The sequence below is a fragment of the Cloeon dipterum genome, chromosome 1, assembly GCF_949628265.1.
Source record: "Cloeon dipterum chromosome 1, ieCloDipt1.1, whole genome shotgun sequence".
NCBI classification, from domain to species: Eukaryota; Metazoa; Arthropoda; class Insecta; order Ephemeroptera; family Baetidae; genus Cloeon; species Cloeon dipterum.
Genome location: NC_088786.1, coordinates 17,944,599 through 17,961,131, shown reverse-complemented (window position 1 = coordinate 17,961,131; position 16,533 = coordinate 17,944,599). Strand labels below are relative to the sequence as shown.

General features: G+C 38.5%; 2 protein-coding genes across 4 annotated transcripts in view; one reads left to right on the top strand and one right to left on the bottom strand.

Moving 5' to 3' along the window:
* Positions 1-14,456, bottom strand: part of LOC135934237 (leptin receptor gene-related protein) — a 73,895-nt gene extending 59,439 nt beyond the window's left edge. Inside the window, exon 1 of the mRNA XM_065475821.1 lies at positions 14,453-14,456. The gene's annotated coding sequence lies outside the window, so the exon portion shown is untranslated. The remainder of the gene's footprint in view (positions 1-14,452) is intronic.
* sha (shavenoid) overlaps positions 1-16,533 on the top strand; it is a 38,502-nt gene that overhangs the window by 12,587 nt on the left and 9,382 nt on the right. For 2 of the 3 annotated variants that reach the window (XM_065475815.1, XM_065475813.1), the window contains exons 2-3: positions 12,046-12,208; positions 13,666-13,836. In XM_065475815.1, coding sequence (XP_065331887.1) covers positions 12,073-12,208; positions 13,666-13,836 — 307 coding nt within the window. In that variant the 5' untranslated portion in view covers positions 12,046-12,072. Of the gene's footprint in view, positions 1-11,761; positions 11,787-12,045; positions 12,209-13,665; positions 13,837-16,533 lie in introns of those variants that run through there. The other variant, XM_065475814.1, reaches the window with a different exon arrangement.

Below are 16,533 nucleotides of genomic sequence, written 5' to 3'. Positions count from 1 at the left end.
TTGAATATTTGTCGAATAAATTGTGCTCTAATGGTCTAAATATATTTCTGTGCCAGTTAAATGTCTTGTAAAAATATATTTCTTCCGCTTGCTGTGTCAGACTCGCGAATGCGAATGCAATAACCATTTTTCACAAGAGGAGAATTATTCATGCAGAGTAATATGCACTCACGTCAAAATATAAAAGTGCAATTCTCCAGCCGCACGCTCTGACATCAATCATAAGCTCGTCTGACACGCTGACAGTGCTCGCAGAAAGAATACCTGTCGCACACGCCATTAGAAAAGCGGTGCAATAAATAACTCGGAAGCCGCAAATGGCAAATTGCTTTATTATTTTAAACTAGTTCGATCACGCAGCCCGGCATACCGGATTTATGCATTTCGTGGTGTGCATCTCGGGTGAGGAGCAGAGGCCAGACGTGTGCCACATTTCCATTCAACACCCATTAGAAACCAGTTGCTCTGGCGCGGTCGCGGCCTTGATGCACCATAAAGACGCGGGAGATATTGTTGTTGTGCATTATATGCCACTTAGGTGTTGCGTTTAGAGTAACGGCCGCGTCCGTCACATCATAATAATTCCCGAGTGAAATAATTCGTACCGATTACACGCGCGCAATTGTAAGTCAGCAGTGCGCGGTGCATTTTTGTGAAAATTACCCGCAACGAGGAGGAAGTAATTAGCGTAATTGACACCTTTGTTTCCCCTCTGTATGCAAATGAATTGGATGAAAATGAGGATGAAATGCCGATGTTAATCAGGTTCTGCCTTTGGGAACTTTCTAATGACATGTTTTACTGGTGCAGCCGCACCAAAATGTTTCTTTAAGTAATTCCGGAATTAGTCTAATTAGACACATCTAGAACATAACTATTTGTGCACAAACATTTGCATTTTGAATTGCTTGCCTAGCAACAACAGCCGCTTCCGTTTACTTTTCTAATGTAAAATAAAAAAATGCTTCAGGGAAAATAGCTAAAACGGTTTCCAAATTTTTGCCTTCTTTTATATCGTGCTCCAGAATCCAGTAATTTAATAAAAATATTATTTAGTGAAATTACTGGATTCTGGAGCACGACATAAAAGAAGGCAAAAATAAATAATATTAAAATAAATTTTCGCAATAAAAATTTCGTATAATCCAAGGAATGACAGTCAAAAACATTCCTTTAGCTAGATGAGGGGAATTTCTTAAATAAATCCCTCAAATTTGTAGAATGCCTTTATTATAAAGCCTCGGTAATTTGAACTGTAAAAAGCAAGAATTCAATAAGTAATATGGAATTTTGTGTATTTAAATTATTTACAATCCAAATAGTCAGAATAAATATCACAAGTCATTAGCATTAAATTAAAACAAACTTTTCTTACCCTGTTTAACCGGGTCAGTCAATTATACAAACAACAGAATCTCACAAATATTGGTTCACAAGTAAATAACACTAACATCAGAGCACTTACAAGAAATAATTATAAATCTCATGTCACTAAATTCTTACAGTGAAGGTTATTGAGCACAATTAATCTCGATCGTCTGCGGCGTGACAGTGTGACGTTTCACGCAGAGGGGAAGATTAGAATTGACACTGCTACTAAGTAAAAAAGGTGCATAGGTTGTAAAAGGTGGAGGAGAGTGCCACCTATAGGCAGGCACTACATAGTTATTCCAATTCAGAGAAATTTTTTACGTCAGAAACAAAATGAAGCGGTTAAAAGGCGCGAGCATGATTAAACGCCGAAAATTTGAACCTAGTTAAAAAGCGATTTACACGAAAAGCAATTTAATGCGTGTCATGATCATTTGTCTTTTTCATCGTGATGAGAGACTGAGCATGAGACAACAAATGAAAGCGCGTGAGCACGCCTGAGAGTAAAACGAACGCGTTGTTTGTTTCGACGAACTTATTTTCCTCCACACGTGCGGCAGGTCGGCCGAGGTGCGCGCAAATCGGAATTTCGTTTGATTCGGCGCGCAGGTTAATCACATATCTGCCCTTTTTTATGGACCGCACTGAATTACTATCCGCACCGAGGGCCGGCGGCGGTTTCGTGTCCCATGTCTGCTCAAAATGTAAATCACCATCCAGCCGTGTGTTTATGAAAAAAAATATTCTACTCTTGAGGCCCTGTTTGATTGGAGCGGCGCCTAATTAATTTAATGGATGCGCGGCTTCTTCGGCAGCGAGGCAAATTAGGCGAGCGGAGGCTGTCTTTTCTTTCTCTTTTAATTTATGGTTTATTATTTCTGGTTCTGCGTAAAAAACTATTAAAGAGGCGTATTTATTTGATGCAGGCAGCAGCGGAAAATGAGACATTCGAATGAAAATTCGAACGTGTTTTGTAACTTGATTCTGGACGCTATTTTGACGTCGAGAAATTGTTTCAAAATAATGGTCTCCTTCCTTGGCTAACTAATTTTATTTAATTGGAACAAAAAGTCTTGGTTAGGCTGGCGTTAAAAAGAATGAGAATTTATTGCTCTCTCGATTTTTTGTCTCTGCTGTTTTATAATTCATGCTAATAGTTTTGCACTTTCATAAATGACCCCGATAAACCTTATGTTGTATGAAAAAAATGGATAAAAGCAAATAGACCGCTAACGATTGCGTGATGATAAACTATAAATAAAAAGACATTTTGCTTTAAAAAGGGCGAGGTGCCACCAAATTTCAGCTACTCTAACGGGCGAATCACGTTCGAGTGGATCCATTAAATAGTAGCTTGGGCATGCAAATAAGTCTCTAGCGTGCTACGCGTTGGTCTATGCGATAAATTTCCAGTGAAACTCGCAACCACAGCTGACTTGTAGAGCTGGTAAAGAGATCAACGTCCCCATCCATCCCAAGCAACATGCTTTACAACACAAGAGACGAAATAGAGAAGAATTTGTGTCTGGATGGGCAATTTTTCGACATGGCCAAACTCGTTTGCGAAACTTGCTTTAATAGAATATGATGCAGAGCTTTTTTTCCTAAAACGACCTTGGTCGCAATGATAAAAGTTTGCGGTACTTTTTATTAACTAAGGCGGACTTTTAGAGAGCAGGCGTCTTGGGCAAGGCTTCATTTTTTAATTAGAGACTTAGAAGGCACTATAACACAATCCGTATTTATGTGTTGTTACTCACAGCAAGTATTTTTTTTTTGTTAAATGTTTAATTGGCAGTAATTTCAAAACCAAGATGAAATAAATCTTACAGTTGAAATTAAATGCAGTATCTTCGGTGTGTACTTTCCTTATTTCTACACAAATTTCCTACTCAACTAGTTTCAACTTTTCCTAAGCCTTCAGCCCTCGGAATGAATAGGAAGCGCATGAGTTAGGGCTTCAACCAGCAGCAGCCAAAACTAGTTGAGCAGGAAATGTTCTGCAGAAAAATCTAGGAAAATAAAAAGTTTTTGCTATACACTGAAAATGCTTCATTTAATTTCTGTGAGATCCATGTTTGCTTCTACCTTCAAGGGAATCTACCAACAGAAGACTAAAATCTGGTCTCATTGTGACGCAAAAGATTTCCCCCGCACTAAATAAAAATTTCCGAACGAGTGAAAGCTATTACAATTAAAAACTTTTGAAGGATAAATTCGTCTATGCTTATGAAAATCTTTACTATGAATGACGCAATGAAGAATTAAATTTGCATTATCATAAGACTCTTCATAATGCACGGTGTGACTATAGGAATAATGTTTTCTCCTTAAGTAGATAAACAGGGATTTTCTCGGCTGCGGTAAACAAACTTTGCGTGCAGCCCGATTTTTTTTCAGCTGCGTCCGAATCTAGAATAGCTCAAACAAAAAAGACACGCATTCCAGCCGGAATAATCGGCATGCGAAAGCGCTTGGTCATCCTTCTTGATAATTAGCATCAGCAGCCGGACCAAATGACCGTCCCGTCGCGGCTATTCAATGCGGCAAACCGACATTGTATGGGCTAAAATAAATATATGCATGAGCTTCATGGAGTGTATTTTTACACACAGTAATGTGCATTGATGATGTGATGCGCACGTTTTTATTATCATTGAGCACGGGATACAATAGACATAAATTAATCTGCTGCGGATCTATGTCTATATCACTTACAAAAACGTCAAAGTAATGACCGCAGCATTAAGCGGGACCTAATAAGGAATGACGTGTCTGTGTACGCTTCTAATTGTGATCATGAACTTTCTCGTTGCAGGCTTTTCACACTTTTTATTTGCATTTGCTTCGGACATCTTCACTTTCTCGTTCGAATGTATGTTAAGTGCTGCGCATGATCACCTGGCTGAAAATAATTTCCAATTCGTACGATCGATGAAGGATATGAATTGCGTGTATGTTTGCTAAATATTTATTTATTTAATAGTTATCAATTTTTACCATTTTCAATCAGATATTTAGAAAATAATTACAAAAGGGTTCAAACTAATGTTTAACATTCGATTTATTTTGAATTTCTTAACCTACGTAGTGCCTGAAGTAATTTGTAGTAAAAACGCATACCAAAAAAGCTAATATGACTGCTTAAATAGAAAAAAAACACTTGCCTCGAGAACCTTAGCCTGGATAAATTGAAAATTAGTTAATTCAAGAAGGATGGTCGCAAACAGAGAGAGTTGATTTATGGCTTCTCCGTTTGAAATATGCTCGTGTAATCCGAGCAAACAGACGTTCGCAAGCACATAAATCTGGCCACATTTAATTAACACCTGCTTTTCACCATTTTGATTTATGGGAGTATAGTTCCCAACTGTCTTGCGCGAAAAATAACACACTCCTGAGAGGTCACGATCTTTTTGTGCGAGCCGACACGCGCATCCAATTTGTAATTCGTTAATTAGCTTTCCAATTCATTAAAGATGCTTGACCCTGGACGCAGACTTATCGTCATCAACACGGTGACTGGACGCTTTTCATCGCCCACGCTGCACTTAATAATTAGTAAAACATGCATCGTGGATCCTCAATTAGGCCGATGAAACGGTCAAAAATGCTGGTGATGCACCTGTTCTAGGCTGAACGAACAGGTGCATAATTCAGGCCTTGTGCAGCGTGAAAAGCAATTTGTAGCGTGTAACAGCAGCAGAGCAATTAGTGCAAAATGCCGCCGGAGTACATTATTCCGCAGCCGAAGCCTCTCATTTCGTGATGCTCTTTCTGTAATGAAGATTTATTACTTCATATCATACGAGTATTAATCATTTACATACACACCAAGATCATTTGCATTTTGACCATCCTTGCTGAATGGCCCTGTTGGTACAATTACTCCCAGACCATTGCTCGCTAATGCAATTTTAGGAGCCATGAAATTTATAATCGGCACGCTTGAAGCTTAACAAATTAATTGGTTTGTCCGCCACAAAATTCATGGATATATGTTTGGTTTTTAAATTAGATTTCTCCGGGATTTTTATGTTAAATTCTCTACTTTGAGCGTCAACAAGTAGTAATTTTTATTCAGCTTAATTCACGTTGAAACCTGGTTAAAATTTTTTTATTTAAATGAGTGATTAAGTTTAAATTTTTCAAGTGACAAATTTGCAACCTTCATGTTGATATTTAAAAAAAAACTCTTGAAATGGCCTTTCAAAATTCAATGACTGAAAATCTATTTCATGTTCTTAAGCATTAGTTATTTTTTAAACTTTAATCAAAGAACTAAACAGTATCATTCATTTTATGGCGGTTAAAATATTAATTGCATCCGCTCAGGCCCGCCTTAAGAAGGTTCGACCGGCGCGGCGGATAATCGATCCATCGGGCAGATGCAAACGAGTAAGTAGGTCTTGTAAGTACCATACATAGGTGCTGATGCTGCATTGACAGATACGTATGTGTATATATTTACCAAGTCGGCTGCGTGCGAGCAGGTGCTCCAATACATCAGCACCTCATTTGCACTTCGCAAATATTGATTCAGCACCGCCCCGCCGCCGCTTTTTTCGCTTGCATGCAATGATCCGCGGCTCTCTTCGTAATTTACCAGAGGAATCGCAAAAATGAGCACTTTGCTAACTAAGAGCACTAACCCGCGGATTGGAATTTCATGAAATTGCGGATCGCTTAAATTTCTTCTTGAAGCAACATTCATGATTTTCAATTAAAATTCACTTTTTTACAATATTCATGAGTTATGACGGCAAGTATTTTCCTTTGCTTACACACTCTGAAATAACTGGTGGATTAATAATCTCAACTTTGCGCACCACAGTTCATTTCCAGGTTGATGGCCGGCGGGTTTATTAACTAAAATCAGTAGAACCTGTTCCATTTCTCAGCGACCTGTATACTGGTTTTACGGGTGAATAATTCTTCTGCGCCTACGCAAAAGAAGGAGGAAGACACGCACATTGGAGACCTCAACGATCGACTTTTTAAAAATAAATTGGCTTGATTTAGGCAATGGTGCCAGCAGAATTTATAATTTATTGACACGTGCAAGTTACCGATGTCGAGTTTTAATTTAAGATGAATAAATAAATGAACTTGCTTTTACGCAGCACTCACTGAGAAATGAAAGCTGAGTTGTATCCCGTTTTGGAATGATGCAATTAAGAAAAATGTGTTCCTGCGAAATTTAAAAAATTAATGTAACTCAAGTAGATTTTGCAGAAGAGGCTTTTTACAGACTTAGAAATTTACATCATTGCAAACCTTAGACATCGTGAGCCTAAACAGGAAAAATGCTGGCTCTGTAAGTGCTATGTGGAGATATCCATACAACTCCATTTGACATGTGAAAAGCGCAATAAAAAAGGATGTAGTACATGAAGGCAATAAACGTTGCTCTTTTGCATTCAAATGGCTACTTGAGGCAAAAGTTGTTGTTCTAAAATTCACTGCGCGTGTTACACATTTTATCAACGTTTGCATGATGTGGAATGATTGCGAGAAGCAATTTGCTTTCTCGTCAAATCGAGACACCTGCGGCAGGACCAGAATCAGCTGTGAGGAAGCCCGTGGCAATAAAACTAGTCTTCTCAGCAATAAATCTGACAATGAGCCATTTTCCCTCAAAATAATCGTTAAAACTGGACCACAGGATTGCAACCTTGAAAAGGTCATTAAATTTGCCGATACCCCCGAGCCGGAATGTAAAAACTGCTGAGTGAGCAGAAGTGTAACAGCAAGATTGCGAGTAATCACATTAAATTGGCCAATTTTGCTGTCGCAGGTTGCAAAAATCAATCCTCTCCGCTCTTGATACACTTTGTATTTAGTCTAATACTCGCCAACGTAATCCCGCGTGCACGAGCGGTGCATATAATTGCACGCACATAACTGCATTTACATTTCTAATGCCAGAGTGCGAATGCAATTATACACTATAGCATATATGTTGTTTTCGAATAAATAACATGCCTCTGAGGGCCGCACACTCGGAGTCTGGCGCGCGGCGTGTCGCAAATTACCACCGCATGAGCGTAATTAAATAATGAGCGGATATCAAACATTATACGCGCGCGAGAAGTGCATATTTGCCGCAAAGCGTCGTGACAGAGGCGGCGCCTTCGCAAACTGCACATAATAGCACTCTTATCATCCGCCGGCACATTCAATTCTATCTATATACTTCTGGGGGTAATTTCAGCGTTGGCACATGAAGTAATCTCCGAGGAAAGGGTGTTTGAACTCCAATTGAGAGCATCGATCGACTTATTTATTATTGAAGTTCAATTCCGCGAAATTAATCAATATTTTCATGCGTTAAATTACTATGACTTTGATATTTTTGCATGTGCTTATTTACTTCAAATTACCTCATGGAAAACAAAGTTTAGTTTAAAACTTAAAAGATGCAATATTATTAAACATGTTAAGTTCCTTTATATTTTGAAATAAGACATCCTCTGTTGGACTTGTAAATGGATGAACTGGACAAGTTGACAAAGCAAGAGGATTCAATTAAAAAAAATCAATAAAACTCAAATGCTAAATTCAGATAAAATAGTTTGATAGCACAGTACAAAAGGACTGTGGTCTGATAGATAAATTAACTGAATATTTCTCATTTTATATTTGGCTTGTGCCCATTGTGGGTCATTATATCTAGCAGAGTGAATGGCAGATTTGCATGCTAGTGCGGCTAAGTACTTGTTTGTTATTTATAGATTTTGAATGTAGGTTGAATGTTGATATTTTCATATACTTGTCCAGCTTCTGTGGTTTTTATTTTTAGCCAAACGGTTTTACGGTTCAGTTCAGTTGACCCAAATTGGAGCTGCTAACGATCCTGTTAAAATATTTTCATGTTTTAATGCCTCAAAAAGAGTCGAATGATTTTATTAGGTGGATTAAAATTTTCAAAACATGAAACGGTTTATCAGCAATTTTGCGCTTGGTTTTAATTCGCTTCATAGTGATGTGATTAATCCAACGCTGTGCGAATTATGGGATAAATTTCCCTCCTGGCAAAATAAATCTTGATTTTCAAGACAGTATATGCTCGTCACGTGATTAGCATGCAAACTTTTTAACCGATACTCACAGAAATTTTAATGGCAGCCAAGGAAAAATTTAAGATTTTTTCTTAATTTTCAAAAAAGTTACGGCAAGGCGAAAAATATTCTTCAAACCTTTTTAGTTTATATCCATTCACACTTTGTCGATATTCTAATAATTGTCAGTTTAATAATGAGAGAAATTTAAAATGAATCATCAATTTTTTGAAAACATATTAAAAGAGCGCGAAAACTATATCACGAAAAGATCCGGAAAATGTTGAGATCAAAATATTTCAACAACGTTTAATTAACGAGAACGGCTTGAATTTAATTTACGATATATTCCGTACACATATGTGCGCGCAACTTATACGCAGTTTTTCATTTTCTATGCTTTTTAAGCTATATTTGCATGAAACTAATCAGAAGCAATGAAATAAAAATGTGTTAAAACTTAAAGTAAGTCATACGCTTCTGATAATTTGACTTAAAAGAAAAATAAAAGAAAGCAAATAAATGATTTGTTTGTTCTTTTTTTAATTGAGTTCATTATCTGGGAGATTAAAAAATGGCGGTTTTTCATGCTTACAGTTATAAGTAATTCTTGTTTGACAGCTTTTTGCGCACGTGGGTTGGGGAAGGGCATTTTGGTATGCTTGTTCAACTTCTTTGGTGTCTATTTTTAGCCTAAAGACTACACGTTTATTTTTAGCGCTGACCATTTGACCCCAATTTGTATCCTTTTACAATAAATATTTAAAGTATACGCGTTGCGGGGTGGCCCCTCTGGGAGGAAAAGAATGAAACCTCTCGCTGTTTCTAGGCAAAAGACTGACTAATTTACTTCACACTCCGCAACCTCTGCGTGCACATCTGATTGATTTTATTAATCTGAATCGATTTTTATTTAAAACTTTTTTAGTCTTTTGTTGATGATCTTTCTTAATTGCTCATCTCGTGCTTGAAACAGTTATAATCCTTATTGAGGGCAAATTTCACGTTTGCTCTGTTTATGCGTTGTGTCAGTTTGACGGTGATATAGATTATGGTGTTTTTGCACCAAGACGCCTCTTTTCATCACAGATGCGACGCATGATATGTGTATGGGTAAACAGTCAAGGCAAATGATTAACACGTGCCTCGGCGTCGTTATCGCGGAGTGACAGCAACACACCAACATGATCTGTATCAATCATCTTTGCAATTGCGCCGCCTGTGCACATAAAATCCTCTCTCGAGTCAGGAGCAATTAGTCGAGATGCGAGCTTAAACGTCAATTTTCTAGACGCTTTGCTTTTTTCCTGCGAAACACGGATTTATTAATTAAGGGGTAAATGAAACGACGCGAAACGCACGTTAAAGCATTTTTATTGCACCGCGCGTGCGCTTTTATTGCTTTTACTCTATCTTTGCAGCGCGGGTTTTTGCCACACTGCTGGAATTCACTGCATAATTGACGTTTTGAAACGGCAATTTGCATTTATTTTATATCCGCCGAGCGCTTGTTTGGGTGAACGATCCAGGTAATTGCGACGCTCATACACAGAAAAAATGAAAACCTGTCCTCCCTTTTTATATCTCTACATGATGCACACTCGGAGGTGTTTCGGGTGATAATTGAGATGTTCATCTCCGGGCAAGGTGAAAAAATGGACCGAGAATCGAGGACACGCGGACAACCCATTTTTTCGATTTATCAAGATGACAAATAAAGCCTATTGTTACCAAATTACACGCGATGCCGACGCCTCTGTGTAATTACGCGTAGTCGCATCTCGACTGAGCGGCAATTTGGTCCAGGGACAATGAATTGGTGCGCCGCTGGCTGTTTGCTTTCTGGAAATTCAGACACACACGCGTGATGTGCAACAATAAGATCGTAATTATCGATTTTGACACAAGTGTAGCCAATTGAAGGTGAATGGAACGGAGCTTAATGTGTCGTCAACACACGTTTTTTCATCACTTGCAAAAGATTCAATGAGAGTTTTCATCGTGCAGCAACAATTAAACTGATAATAATTTTCAACTGAACAGAACCGCCGACTACTGTTAGAATTTGAATATGATCATCAAATAATTGTAACTTTACTTTAATCTACCAAATCAAATAAATAACTAAATTGGAAATAATTATAAAAATGGATTTTGATAATTATTGAATATCAAATACTGTAAGTCAATTTGTAAATATTATTGGCTCAGAAAATAAATTTAATTTTGCTCATCACCAAAAAATTCCGCCCTTTTCTCACCCTGATATTGGATCTGGTCTTCAATATCATGGTGAGACGAATTTTTTCAGTCTCAGCTGAGATCCGATTTTTTAATCTCGTAGTATGATTATTTATTTAATTTTTCGTGGCCTAATAGCTTATAGAAAATATTAATAATTGCATGTGGAAAAATGTAATGCTTACAAAATAAATTACAATCACAGGAAAGCAGTGTGAATTGCTGTTAAAGCTTTAAACTCCTGAAATTACATTTTTGACGCTTTCGCTAACAGCGCTCGGTAATTAAAAAACAACACGGTGCCAACACTTTTAAATGCGTAATTACCCCGCGGGCCTTTGTGCCTTACGTATGGTTTGCATTCTTCTGGGTGGCAGTAAAATGAAGGCGCAATAAACTTCAAACGCTTCATGTTGGCTCCTCGATCACTCTTACTCTCTCAGAGGCGAAAAACGACCTAACAATAAAGCTGAGAGTGCACGACCAAGTTTTCGATTTCCTTCTCGTGAGATAACACTTTATTTATAATGTGTGCCGATCAGTATTGTGAGCCGTCGTGCTTTCGCACGCCATCGCTGCTATGTTGAGACCCGAGCCGCACAACTGAAGTAGATGAATGAAAACTCATCTATAAAACGTGCTCCAGACACAATATGGCTTTTAAAATATTCTTAAATCTAGAGTATATTTATTGAAAAGAGCAAGTGCGTCAAGTTACCGAATTTAATATGCATTCTACTCATCTCGTAAAGGTCTCTACTATTTGCCTAAGCTAATGAGGGTTTTAACTTTCTATCAGACGTGCACTTTCACGCCGGCTTAATCAGCAGCATCCTCTCCCAGCGTCGATCGTAATTGAAACGGCTCCTTCCTCTCCGATTTTATTTTGATGAGTGACGCATTTGTACATCCTCTGGCAGAGGCAAAAGTTAGAGATTTGAATGACTGCAGTTGCGGAACTTTGGGAGGGGGTTCCAACGATATGGCACCTCGGCTCGGATGTTGCCAGTCGTGATTTCGCAGCGTTTTGAGATGTGAGGCTAATTTGGACAAATTGTATGTAAATATGCACTAGGCAATTGCCTTGTTCTTGACAGCTGCTTTCTTGTTAAGGTTTGAACCATGTTTTTATTTTTCTTCGTTCTCTTTTTAAAAGGCATAAAATTTTGGTTCGAAAAAAATAGCATTTTTACTAGACAACTAATGAAAGCACGAATTTTCAATGCGACAACTTGAATAAATGCAACTTTTAGTTGGTTGTCTCTTTGGTGACAAGAAAAACAAATTGCGGGACTTATTAAAATGAATGTTTGGTGTCTGTTGAAAATATTCGCAGTAATTTTAAGACACGACCTTTTAATTCTGATTTCAGGTGATGCTGCGATAAAAGGTCCCGACGATGCTTTCGTCGCTGAAACTGATTGCGGCGTTGCTTATTCTCGTCGGAGGTGACCCAGTGGCCAGCTCTACGGTGTATCGGGCGGCAGGTGTGACCCGGCACTCGGACGGCGACACTTTTTACCTCAAAAAGGATGGTGAGTGGAGGACTAATTAATCAGTTGAGCGGAAGAGGCACAGAATCTCTCCTTTTTTTGCTATATCCTCTTTGGCAATCTTGTAGCGGGTTTTAGCCTTTAAAATTTCAAGTAATTAGGATCGAGTGCTTATTTAACTGTTAATAATTTCTGAAATAATATTGCATGTCAATTTGAAATTTAATTTAGAATCGGAAGAAAATGAATATGATACAAAACCTTTCCTAGAATGACAAATATTTTGCACGGTACCGCGATATTAAATAGTTCAGTGTGAAGCAACTTGAACTTTTAATTTGTTTGCAACATTGTGGATAAATACGAGCTGCACCTCATCCCGACGGGCATAATTATCACAATTAGCAATTTGCTTTAACTAGTCCATCTTCTTTATTGCCCCCTTTTTATGGCTATGTTGAGAGCTCAGGGACAAACAACGCGTGTTCTTAGAAAATTATACTGGACTTATATATGTGCCAATTTTTCAATGCGGTCATATATTAACTTTGTCCGCCAAAAAGTGGCAAAAATCTTTCTTTGTGAACAGTGCCAGTGATACTTCAAATTTCTAAGTTTTGCAGAAAAATATTGTTAGTGACTTTGATGAAACTGCACTTTCAATCGTGAAAGGGTGATGTGCAACTACCATTGTTTCAATCAATCGGCAAAAATTTCATAAGAAACAATCACCTGTGCGAAACAGCAATTATATAGATACCTAATTTTCCCTCAATGCCTTTCGCCACAGACAAAAGGAACAAACACACATCATAGCACGTGGCTTGGCGCGGCATACATTATTTTGACGGCGCCTAATGATGCATTATTATCATTCTGGAGAAAAATCACACGCCGCTGTGTAATATCCGTTTTCGAAACATTGTGGCCAATTCATTTTCATACACACACGTGAATGCTGAAGCTATATCTAACCGCGAAAGCTCAGTGTGCACGTTTATTATTTTACCTGTGTGCAATTTGCATATTACGAGGCCGCGAAATTGCTCTATTACTGGCCGACCAGCAGCCGAGAATGTGGATTTATGGGTTGCGAAATGCAGAGGCGGCGATTCAAAGGAATGCAGCCATGTTTCCATAATTTGCTTAATCACCAATATTGGAGACGGAGGTTCAACGATCGGCTTAATTGTCTCCCGCACGATGACAGTCCAAATGATTTATGAGTTTGACTAACCAGTCTATTTTAATGCATATTTAATTAATTTAATTCTACGATATGACTACCTTGATAATTTAATTTAGAAGTTAAGTACACCTTTGTTTCATTTTGAATAAATTTCTCATTAAAACTATATATTACAGACTAAATGCTATGGAGTGCAAAAAAAATTTGAGATGGGAAATTAGCGGCACGCATGCTTTGATATATTTTTAATTTATGAACCTACGAAAAAAATTAAGAATTCATTAAACCCACATCATGTATCGTGTTTTAGGTGTAGCAGTGGCATGCACAAACACTCTTTGCGCAGACAGCAGGGCTGTGCCATCGCCAGCGTTAACTCTTGGGGCTCGGAGGAAGGATGATCCTCCATGTGTATGCAAGTGTCCGGATCACAGCCCCACTTTCAGGGAGGATTTACACGTATGCGTCGACGACTTTCACGGTGAGTAAATAAAATTATAAATCAAAGAGGTTATCGAGAATTCCTTCACCGTTAATTAAATATTCCGAACTGATTAGTATGAGGATGTGGTCACCGTGATATTGAGTTCATTTTTACGAGGTAGCAATTTCCTAGGCGCAATTTTTACGACCCATTTCTGCCAACCGTATGGGAGGAACACATACTCTGCTCACTGACGGGGGGAATGCCAATCTCATCTCTTTTGAGCGAAAGCAAACATGCGAAACTCTTTCCAACAGCCGCCTTGCAACACAATTTTAGCCCCGGGGACACCACTGGAATTGGCATATTTTTATCAAAGTAAACGTCCGCTGGTTTTCCGCAGCAGAAATGAAGTTCCGACTCTATTTACAAAGTACAGCATGTTCAAAAAATAATTATTCCCAAGCGTATTCGACTCCTTTTCCAGCGGTGAGACACGAGGGACCAAATAGCCTTTTTTTGCAATGGACACCTTCAGCATTGCTCAAACTAGTTTCGAGTGTCTATCGTGCCCGCGATGGAGGGAAACCTGCTGCTGGATTCGTAACGGTTCTCGTCACTGTCGGGCACATGTTAATTTGCTTGAATTAATTGTAATATAAATTTCGGCCTTGCTTTGATGCAGATATGGAAATGAGCCAATGTTGCCGGGAGTGCGCGGTGGTACGGTGCTGCCATAGGCGCGCTCCAGGAGTTACATGCAAAATCGATGCCTCGTAATACGCGTTTGCCATAGTTGAAACCGTGCTTGCGTAGAATATTGCCATTATGAGTAACTCTACCTAAGCAGAGGGAATAGAAGGCAAAGAGCTCTTCTTCACAATTTGACTGTACTGTGAAAATGCACAGGTGGCGTCCTTTTAGCTCCATCTCTTTTATACGCAATAGATGGGAATCAAATTGATTCCTGCGCTCTCTTTACCAAGCGCTGACGTATTACACGCATAAAATGAGCATTGGAATTGACAGTCGGAAGTTAAGAAAAAATTTTACGTTTTGTGCTTTCCCAGCACAATTTTATTCTTGGAAATATGAAATTATGTGAAATAAAAATTGAAAAAGTAAACTTAATTTTACCTAAAACAGTTCAATATTCCACTCTCTCAAGAAATAAATAAATCAACCATCAAGCTTCTTTAAAAATCTCACCAAATTAAGCAACAGAGATAGGAGATAGTGCTGAAAATTTGAAAGGCAAAAATGAAATAAGACGGCCATAAATGAAATGCTTCGAAACAACTTTTACCTCTGCTCTAAATTAACTCTTTAAAAGATGCGTTTTATAAGCCAGGTCCGGTTTTCAGTACGAAATACTGTCAGGACTAAACAAATTACCAGGTTTTATCTCGAAGACTCACACCTACCGCCGAGGAATTCGGCTACTGATGACATCTGATTCTGAGCAAAATATAGAGAGATGCCCCAAAATTAATGGACCTTCGCGAACACCCGACAAAATCAGTCTCTTGCGTTGCCAACTTTCTAGAAAGCGGCCACTTATCAAGTCAGCAGGAATAAACCTATAATTATAAGGTCAAAACAGAGTTTCTCGTCACTTCTGAAACAAATTCCTAAAAGAAGTCAAAATTACGTCGTATAATTAGCTACTGTTGTCGTTGTTTTCCATTTTTAGTCAAGAAAGGGACAACTGTTCTTTCTCTGATCATTTTTATTTTCTATTAAATGTAGGAAATCCATCAATCTAAAACCAATAGTTTTTTAGTTTTAGATTTAAAATCAGTTCGTTGGTTTTTTTTATTTTATTTAACCGTGAAATGTTGCTAGGGCAAATATTATGTTCTAAATTATATCGAACAAGACACTTGAGGAATGTACCATTGTAGCAATGAAAAACGGACAATGTATTTGCTCGTTGCGAAGAGCGCTGATTTATTTCTCCAACTAGTTTCGACTTAAAAACTGAAGCCCTATATTTCATGAAAAATTATAAAATTAATAAATTATATTTAATTTTGACTCTAGCTCGAATAGTAAATTGACACTCATCTCTTGTCCGTTTTCCATTGCGATACTAAATTATTTGAAATATGTCACATTAGTGCAGCGAGCAGTAGAGACAGATTAATTAATTTCGGCCGGCCGGCATCATCGTCTGTTCAGAACTGCTGAGATAAAATCTCGCCGATCTTTGTGCCTCGACAGCGGCGGTCTTGGAGCTTTCCAGCAGCGAGTATAACACGCCTGTGAATTAAGACAAAGTGATTTTCGCCGCGTCAGCCGGAGCCAGCCTTTCGTGCGCTGCTGTGTGATGGATGTGTATTTGAATAATACAGCGTGCGCGATAGACCTTTCTTGGCACTAATTATGCACGGCCGGCGTGATTTGCTCTTCTGATTGTTCAGCAGCCGAATTCAGTGAGGCAAACTGCGAACAAGTCTTGTTTGCTTTTCGCCCGTTTTTGCTGCGATGCGACTTCGACGTTCAGCGCACAGCTGAGGAAGGGAATTTCGTGCTCGGCGACTCGCGTGTTGACTTGAGCGAGTTTTAATTAAATGAGGGTACGATTCGCGCGTGTACCCATTTTGGGGGCGAATTAGCAAACTTTTTGCACACCCGGATTGCTCATCAGCAGCTTTTGGTTTGACATTCAAAAGGATTAGAGGCAGAAGTGAAGACTTGGCAAGCGTCCTTACAAAGAGAACCGTCTGTTATTAATAAAAATCAATTTAAAAA